The sequence below is a fragment of the Phyllobates terribilis genome, unplaced genomic scaffold (genome assembly GCF_046119375.1).
Source record: "Phyllobates terribilis strain yellow unplaced genomic scaffold, ASM4611937v1 Scaffold_9308__1_contigs__length_17031, whole genome shotgun sequence".
NCBI lineage: Eukaryota > Metazoa > Chordata > Amphibia > Anura > Dendrobatidae > Phyllobates > Phyllobates terribilis.
In genome coordinates, this window is record NW_027372045.1 from 1 (window position 1) to 10,000 (window position 10,000).

At 51.1% G+C, this 10,000-nt stretch overlaps 1 protein-coding gene across 1 annotated transcript in view; it reads right to left on the minus strand.

Annotated features, from left to right (window-relative positions):
• Window positions 1–3,818: 3,818 nt before the first annotated feature.
• The window catches only part of LOC141252665 (rho GTPase-activating protein 1-like), a 6,917-nt gene continuing 735 nt past the window's right edge, over window positions 3,819–10,000 (minus strand). Inside the window, exons 2-4 of the mRNA XM_073670543.1 lie at window positions 5,765–5,911; window positions 4,835–4,927; window positions 3,819–3,946 (exon numbers count right to left, since the gene is read on the minus strand). Of these exons, the coding sequence (XP_073526644.1) occupies window positions 3,819–3,946; window positions 4,835–4,927; window positions 5,765–5,903 (360 nt within the window). The 5' untranslated portion in view covers window positions 5,904–5,911. The remainder of the gene's footprint in view (window positions 3,947–4,834; window positions 4,928–5,764; window positions 5,912–10,000) is intronic.

Genomic DNA, 10,000 nt, shown 5'->3' on the forward strand with positions numbered 1-10,000 from the left:
GGCCCCCAACGCTCATCCTTTATTATACAGGAAGGACCACGTCAGGAGAGATCCGCGCACATTTAGGGCAATTGAGGCGGCTCGGACACATCCGCAGAGAGATGGCCGCAGACCCGGGTTGTGCTGCAGAGTTCTCCTTTTCCAGATTGGTAAGTGAACGGCAACTGCAAAAAGCGATGGTGTGGATTCACCACTGTGGAAATTCTGCAGCAGAAATGTCCCGTGTGGACCCCAATCACTTCATGTGGCCGTCGCTGGCTGCTCCCCTTCCTGATGCAAAGGCGAGCGGAGCCGGAGAAACCCTTTATATAGGCTGATTTATGAGACAGTAAATCTATTCTGTGTCAGGTGATAATTGTGGCACAATCTCGGCCTCCTATGGAGGAACAAATAATGGGGGTCACAGTCCAGGAAAGTGAACGATGTAGATGAGAATAATCCAGAAAACGTATAAAGAAGTGGTCGGCTGGTGAGCGATAGGAGCGAACAACGCCGGCCTCCATGGTGTGAGCATCATTCGAAGGTCTAAAGCCGAGGTCGGCGCCCTGTGTCACCCATACTACAGAGGGTAAAGCCAAAGTGTGGTGGAGCACGGTGGCATGGGCCACATGCTCACGGGGTCGCCACCTTCTGGCCATTGGCTGCAGGGACGCTGGCAACCTGTCATTTACACAATGACTACCTGCAAACTTCTACATTTTATACCCTGGGTACGCTCTGCCGCCCGCGTGGCCACGACCACCCTCCTCTTCTGCCGCGCCCCAGGGGCCCCGACCACTTTCTGGGGTCACTTTCCGCGTTTGGAAAAACGCGATGACGCGGAGCAGCAGTGATGGACGGGTCGTAAACGCACAAGACGCTGAATGGAGGGAAGTTTCGCAGGGACGGGCGCTATAGTTCAGCTTCTTAAAAAAACAGAGTCCTGATGAACGCTGACAGCGGAGCGCGGCCGTGGGAAAGTCTGATCAGCCGTCCCCGGAGAGCCGAGAATAAACCGTCCGCTATTAATATCACACGCGACAATGACGCAAGAGTGGCTCCTGATCACACGGGATCCCACCGGGATAACATAGGAAAGGGGGTGTTCACTATAGCGGCTCTCTGGACCTCAAACTACGGATGCATCCGCTCTACTGGGCGGTATACAGCAGATCTGTCCCATGCAGTGTAGTACAGTTAGATCCAAAAATATTTGGACAGTGACCGAATCTTCGTGATTTCAGCTCTGCAGGGAGCTGTTTTGGATTTAAAATAAACACCCGAAATGCGATTGAAGTGGAGACTTTCAGGTTTAATTAAAGAGGTTGAAACGTTTAGGAATTGCAGCCATTTTCCTACAAATCCTCCTCATTTCAGGGGCTCAGTAGTAACTGGGCAAATTCACTTTCCCATAAATAAAATGTTGATATTTAACTCTTTGTAGAGAATCCTTTTTCCGCAATGACGGCCTGAAGTCTGGAGGCCATGGATGTCACCATCGCTGGTCTCCTCCGATGTAAGACCACGGACATCACCATCGCTGGGGTCCTCCAGTGTGAGGCTTTGCAGCAATGACGGCCTGAAGTCTGGAGGCCATGGACGTCACCATCGCTGGTCTCCTCCGGTGGTGAGGCCATGGACGGTCACCATCGCTGGTCTCCTCCGGTGGTGAGGCCATGGAAGGTCACCATCGCTGGTCTCCTCCGGTGGTGAGGCCATGGAAGGTCACCATCGCTGGTCTCCTCCGGTGGGGAGGCCATGGACGGTCACCATCGCTGGTCTCCTCCGGTGGGGAGGCCATGGACGGTCACCATCGCTGGTCTCCTCCGGTGGGGAGGCCATGGACGGTCACCATCGCTGGTCTCCTCCGGTGTGAGGTTTTGCCTCCTTTTCTACAGCGACTTCAGTTCTCGCTTGTTTGTGGCTCTTTCTGCCCTCAGTTTTGTCTTCAGTCTGTGAAATGCGGCTCGATGGGCTGAGATCTGGCGAGGACTCGGCCATTGCAGAATATTCCACGTCTTTGCTTTCACAGGATGTTTGGGGTCATTGTCCATCTTTACTGCATTTGGTTGAATCTGAGTAGAAAGTCTCGCCCTGTACACACAGGATTCATCCAGCTTCTTCTGTCTTCAGACTCATCATCAATAACCACTACTGACCCAGCGGCATTGGTAGCCATGCATGCCGGCGCCATCGCCTCCACAGGATGTGCTGAGGATCAGGAGCCGCTCCAAGCCTTCTCCAGACTTTTTTCTTCTTCTAATCATTCTGGTGCAGGTTGATCTTAGTTTTGCTTTTCCAGAACTGGGTGGCTTTTTTTATGTTTTTGGCAAAGTTTAATCTGTCCTTTCTATTTTCAGGCTGATTAATGGTTTGTACCTTGTGGTGAGGTGACCCCTCGGTATTTGCGCTCATGATGGCTTCTCTTTATGGTGGACTTAGATACGGAGACCCCGACTTCCTGGAGAGTCTTCACTTGGGGAATAATGTGAAGGGTATTTCTTCAATACAGGAAGATTTCTGCTATCATCCACCACTGGAGTCTTCCGGGGATGTCCAGACCTTTCTGAGTCCTCTGCTCACCAGTGTGCTCTCTTTTGCGGAATGTCCAAAGCTGTTGATTTGGCCGCTCCTAATATTTCTGCTCTTTCTGATGGATTTCTTCTTCTGTTTTCAGGCTGATGATGGTCTTTTGCTCTTCCATGGAGAGCTCCATTGACCGCATGTTGTGGGTTCACAGCAACAGCTTCCAAATGCAAATGCTACACCTGGAATCAGCTCCAGACCTTTTACCTGCTTAATTGATAATAGATTAATGAGGGATAAACCCATGCCGCCCATTTAAGAGCTTCTGAAATAATTGTCCAAATACTTTTGGCCCCTTGAAAAAGAGGCAGTTACTTATTAAAGAGCTGTAATTCCTAAACCCTTCCCCCAATTAGGATGTGAATCCCTCAGAGTAAAGCTGAGAGTCGGCACTTTAAGCACAGATTGATTATAGAACTGGATCATCAATGTGTTTTGGCATTTTAGCTGTTTACCAAAACTTCTGTCACGGCCAAATATTTCTGGACCTCACTATATAATCGAATGACAAATGAACGTACAGACGAGGCTTCAGAACTGTTGCTCCATCAGACACGGTGGTGAATGTTCTGTGCGGAGATAATCATCAACTAGAAAACAGGGAGGGAGGAGCGAGAGTTTGCTTCTCTAACATCAGGATCCTCATGAGAAGAGCTGGAGGAATCCTGGGCTCTGCGGCCGGAGCAAACATGACGTGCCATGCAAACTATGCCAGAAATGTTCTGCAGAGCAAGATAAGACAGAGAGTCTGAGAGCTGCTGCACATGATCCGCCGCCGCCTGAGGACACGGGGGCCCGAGCTGGGGGGTCCTGACATCCGCTCTGCAGGACAAGAACCGGACCCGTCTGCTTCCCATTTTTATCATTTTACCAAATAAACAGCGCCACTCCAATCCTCAGGTTGTGCCAGGTATTGTGACAATATTGGACCCAGCCCAATAACAAGTCACCTATTCTATCCATCTGAAGCTCAGTGCACACGGAGGTTTTTGAAGTTGTTTTTTTCCCCCCACTAAGGTTTTGAAAAACTCTTGGTGAAAAATAAGAACGTGCCGGTCAGTTCTTTGAAGCGGCTCCTGATGGAAAATGCTGCAAACGCTGCACTGTCCAATCAGAAAGCTGCAAAAACTTCAAGAAGTTAAAAAAAAAAACTCTTCCAAAACAAGCAGCAAAACCTGAAACAGTTTCCATTAGAAAACGGTGAGATTTTTTTTTAAAAGCACAAGGAACAAGGTCCAACAGCCTCTTCCACCTCAGACCTCAAAGATCATCCACTCCATTCTCATTATGGTTAAGTGGACTTGCCGGCACTCATCTACAGGATCCGGTCTGCTGAACGCCTTGGAGCCGTCCCCCTGCGTGTTCTGCTCGCTGCACAGACCTGACAGTGGAATAACGCCATGGAAAACGGCGCGGGCAGAGGACGGCGGGGGGACACTGTCTTACAGAAATCAGGAATTCTAGATGGCTTCTTGTGCATAAAGAGGGAAGACAAGAGGTGGAGAATACGCAGTCATGGTGTGGACATAAAGGTAATGGTTATGGACCAAAATTCCCAGAAGAACGCTTCGGGCACCACGACAATAACTCATTTCTGGATGCCATCCTCCAAATTGGTAGGTATGGCATTACATTTCCCCCCGGAAGGCTGCAGCAATGCCGAGCTGTGCAACGACTCAATATTCCACAGCTTCATCCTATATTTTAGCTTTATGGATATGGGTTATTCTTACAGATGACTCGGAGCTGACGCAATGCGCTATGCCCTGAACTCCCCACGTTCACCATAATTAGCCCCGTATTCAGCTGACAGCCCCGAGAAAGTGAGGGGGCAACAGGCTGGGGCTACACAGTGAATTCATCTGCAACTGCAAGCCCCAAACCTGCAGGATTTTTCGGGACCTGTGTGGTGATGGCCAAAGTTAGCATTACCCCGGTGTAACGACAGCTATACACAGAGGAGGGCTGTAATACTGCAGATACGCTGTGTGTAACTTGCTCTTACAGATCCGCATCTACTGACTGACAATCACTAGATGCGATGTCACAGAACGACCGTCAGGTCGCCCAAACTCAGAGGTGAAATTGGGAGGTTAACGCTGTTGCGGTCAGAAATACATTTCAAATGACGAGAAGACACAAAATCGGCGCTGCCCACTGTCTACCCGTTATCAAAGCAAACCGCAACCCAAGTGTGAATAGGGCAGAATCAAGGACGTAACCCTGTCGTGGACTCGCCCCATATGTCCTCCTCTGTGCGGCTCCTTACCTGCCACCTCCACAATCTGGTGTCGGGCAATGTCGTAGTAAGGGTCATCCCAGCGCAGGTGAGTGAGGGGGTCCGGGGAGACTTTGGAGTCTTCTGCAATGGAGAAAAAAAAAAGTTTTTATTTATAAAGTCCCAGAACCCCCCCAGCACATGATCAGTGTTACACCCCCACAGGAAGGGATCGGGGGAGGGAGCAAACCACCCAAAAAGCTGAGACGCACCAGCCAATTCCTACATGCAATGTGCCCGAGCCCCTGGAGTCACCGGAGCAGAAAACCCCCAGACTGTTCTTCACCTGCAGCTGTTAGGACATGCTGGGAGTTGTAGTCTTGCAAGGACTGGAGACCACTGCTCTACAGAATAGTATAAAAGTAGGTGATAATTGTGATATACATAATATAGGGGTCAGGACCCTGCAGAAATCGCTGTATACGACCCCAAAGAACAGCACAAAGCTGGGGCTGTTCCTGTGCAGATGTGTGTAATGAGGGGCACGGGGTCACACGGGGGCATTTGTGCCGCTACAGAAATAACTTTCATGGTCTCTTATAACTGTATGAACAGAGTCTTGTTGGCACATTACGTCCCCCCCAAAGCTGCTGCAGAGAAGGGGCGGCTGCTCCATAGTCCTGCAATGGAGACCGAGCGGACTCATCCAGCAGATCTATTAGTTACATGGGACTGCTGGAGAGAACCCGTCACCCCCAGTGATCACTAAGCAGTGTTCTGCACCATACGCAGCTTATTTCAGGCCGTGCAGGAGCAGTTTCCACCCGATCAGGGGGAGCGTCGGGTCTCGGATTCCACCAATCTCCTATTGACGACCTATCATTACAGATGGGTCATTTATTGTTAGGTCCTGGAGAGCCCCTTTAATGACGAGGACCCTTCTAACAAGTAAGGATTGTCCGCAGCGGTGCTGGCCATCACCTGACTTGGGGAAGTCCTGCACGTCGTCAGAAGGCCAGTTCTTGTCATCCAGGGACGCCAGCTTCAGCTGATCCAGGGACTGAGTGGTTTCATCTCTCTCCAAGTCGTCCTGCAGATCTGACAAAGCTTCTGAAGTCATCACGTGCTCTGCAAAAACCAACGGAGCGGAGCATTAAGAAACGCTGCCAAATTACTGTCATCAATACCCCCATCAGCACCGCCAGACACGCTGGGAGTTGTAGTGACACAACTGTTGCACTACATGAACAACCTGTCGCGGGGGGGAGGATAACGGGCATCATTACATCTCCCAAAGGCATTGACACCCAGCTCTTCCAGGCTCCTGGTTATGCATCAGTACATCTGAGAGAACTGAGGGATCAGATTACAGCCTACTATGAGAGGAGGAGACATGGGGAAAAACGGGAGGCAAAGAGAAACACACAGAACCGTGCTGCTGCTTTCTAGGAAGTGTTTTATTACATCCCTGAGCTGGATTCACAGCTATATTGCTTAGTACTGCTCTATGAAGTCTGCCATGCTGCTGCTTTCTAATAAGTAGTTACCGGAACCCCCTTAGCTGGATTCACAGATACACTGCTGTATAATACCCTCCATGGGGCTTCTGCTTTCTAGTATTTCATTTCACTCAAGAGCTGGATTTACAGATACACTGCTCAATACTTCAATGTACGGTGCTACCTGCTGCTGCTGCTTTCTATTTAGTGTTTTATCGTACTTTAGAGCTGGATTCCCAGCTACACTTCTCAGTACTGCTGTATAATGCCCTCCATGTTGCTGCCGCTTTCTGGTAAGTGTTTTATCTCACTCCAGAGCTGGATTTACATCTACACTGCTCAGTACTGCTGTATAACATCCTACATATAGGGTGTAAAGCAGACATCACATAATAGCAGCTTGTCTCCATCAACCAGCCAAGACGCAACTGACAATTAGAAATAGGATCGATGGCAAATTGTCATCTAAATCTGCAACAAAATTCTGTGGATCTTGATGTAAACTTGCAACGGGTTAAGTCTCCAGAACATGGTAAAAATGTGCAGCAGCGGTCAATTTGTCCCGCAGAACGAGGATGATAAAATCCCATCCGTGGTGTAATCATCTGCAGATCCTCCACACACAAATCTGCTACTAATTTAGGTTATGAAGAGACGATCGGCAGCGTAATAAAAGAACAGGGGGGGGGGGGGTCGCATCACAAGGAACCGACGCGCTCTGGAAATGGGTTTCAGTTGCAGATTTCAGAGTCGGCGGCGCGTCACTTCTTGGTGCAGAATTTAGCACAGATCTCAATTTTGCAGAATGAAATCTGCTGACGATCCGCATTTATCACGTGCTGATTTTGATGCAGAAAACCGTGTGCGTTTACTGGAGGGATCAGATAGGAAGATTTTCCGATTTCGGCAATGGTACGAGTGAGGTCGACGGTATTTCGGCAGTGTTTGGTGGCATCATGGCTGCAGCGAATAAGCGGCAGAATCCCGTGTGGATGAACACAGTCTGCGGGCGCCGGAGAGTGGAAAAACTCAATGTTTCCCCCTGTCTCGTCTGCTCTATGTAGTCACCTTCAATGAGGAGAGTAAGTTTGGAGTGCTGCAGCTCTGCACCATTCACCTTGATGGAGTGGGGCTGCAATACTAGACAAAACCTATAAGCAGGGGTGGCGCTGTTCTGGGAAGAAGGCAGCCATGACCTTTCTTATCCTGGACCACTGATTAATGACGCAGAACAGACAAGCTTCTCCATCACAGATCATCTCACTCACATATCGGTGGAGAACCTTTCAGCGGAGCCGCGATTTCCCTCTGGCGGCAGCAGACACGATCTAGGTCCTCGTCCTGCCATCATCTGGGCTGACGAGGGCAGAGATAGTGCTGGCATGATGCCCGGGGCTGGCGTGTATAAGGAGGAAGGTGGTGAATTAGCCGATCCTAAGACTTAATGCTGCCAGGACTTTTACCTCCGTGAGTTACTCTATAACCACGGGCGAGTGATTGTCAGTCTCCAGAGAGGAAATGGGCAGGAGAACCGAAACTTATCATAAACCGCAGCTACGAAAAAAAAAAAAAGATGTAAAACGCCGACTACTATAGATTTCCAGGAGGAAGTACAATGGGAAAGGGAATCTGTCAGCAGGCTTGTGCCATGTAATCTGACAGAAGCACAAGGTACAGACAGAGACCCTGATTCCAGCGATGTGTCACTTACTAGGCTGCTTGTTGCAGTTTTGAAAAAATCCCTGATTTCTCTACTGCTGATCTTGGAATGTTGAGCCCTGTGTAGCCCCGCCCACACCTCTAATTAGCAGCTTTCTGCCTATGCACAGTGTACACAGAGCGGCCAATAAGTGGTGTGGGCGGTGTTATTCAGAGCTCAGCATTATAGAACTGCTTCATCTGCAGCAAAGAAAACATGGATTTTATCAGAACTACAGCAAGCAGCTCAGTGCTCAGACACATTGCTGGAATCGATGGGACAGCATCGGCCTCCATGGCATCTCCGAGGTCGCTCACCAGACTGCACAATTCCTATCCTGCCCCGCTATGAATGGCAGAACCGGGCGTCCGGGGTCCTGGGCAGATCTGCCACCATCCCATAAACCCAGCTCCTCACCCCAGATGGTGGCAACACCTTGGATATTGCCAACTGGAACACTGATGCCGCACTATGGGCCAGCGGACACTATGGGCCAGCGGACACTATGGGCCAGCGGACACTATGGGCCAGCGGACACTGTCAAACAGAGCGCCCTGTATTATTTGGGCTGTCGGGAAATGCTGGGCGTTGTAGTGTTGTTACCAGTTGCAGCTCACAGAGCAGTGTCAGCATCAATAATGGCATCCACAGGAAATGGCCCACACCGAGTGACCAGCACTCAATCACCCATACACTGGTGCCAGTCGGATGCCAAGGCCCATCTGAACATCTGTAGAGCTGGTATTCTGGTAGGACCAGTCTCCATTTGTGCAAGATAATCTACCATCAGGCTTTGTGCCATCCATGCCAGTCTCTCTGCCCACAGACACCATCATTAGAAGCAGCAAGAGGCACAGACCTGTAATGTGCAGTACCGGCACAGGGACCGATACATGGACTGGGGCGAGGGGCGAACCTGCCAAAGGGGGCACCCAGAACAATGCCAACCCTGGGACTGAGGAAAATGCCATCTAACGGGCAGCAAAAGACATTGGGCGATGCCAACCGAGAGGAGAAGAGGAGAAACACCAAGGCAGAAGCCATCGCGGGTCCATGGAGGCGACACGGAGGAAACTGAAGAAATTCTGGGCAAAAAATGAGCGAAATCAAACTATGGCTTATAGATGGTTCTCCAGGGAAAATGCCCGATACAGCGAGGGGGCAGGTACTGACAGACAGTACGCCATCGCCAACCGGGCAACACCGACCCACAGCCCCCAGGAGCCCCGGACATGGCAGGACTGGGCTGCCCAGGAGCTTTTATGTGGCAGAGGCGATGCCGCGCGCAGAGACCCCAGAGATGACACCGCACAGAGATGACACCACAGAGACCCCAGAGACCACACCGCGCAGAGACGACACCACACAGACCCCAGAGACCACACCGCGCAGAGACGACACCACACAGACCCCAGAGATGACACCGCCCAGAGACGACACCACACAGACCCCAGAGATGACACCGCGCAGAGACTTCACCACACAGACCCCAGAGATGACACCGCGCAGAGACTTCACCACAGAGACCACACCACGCAGAGACGTCACCAGAGACCCCAGAGATGACACCGCGCAGAGACGTCACCACAGAGACCCCAGAGACCACACCACGCAGAGACGTCACCAGAGACCCCAGAGATGACACCGCGCAGAGACTTCACCACAGAGACCCCAGAGATGACACCGCGCAGAGACTTCACCACAGAGACCACACCACGCAGAGACTTCACCACAGAGACCCCAGAGATGACACCGCGCAGAGACGACACCACACAGACCCCAGAGATGACACCGCGCAGAGACGACACCAGAGACCCCAGAGACCACACCGCGCAGAGACGTCACCACAGAGACCCCAGAGATGACACCGCGCAGAGACGACACCAGAGACCCCAGAGATGACACCGCGCAGAGACGTCACCAGAGACCCCAGAGATGACACCGCGCAGAGACGTCACCACAGAGACCCCAGAGATGACACCGCGCAGAGACGTCACCACAGAGACCCCAGAGATGACA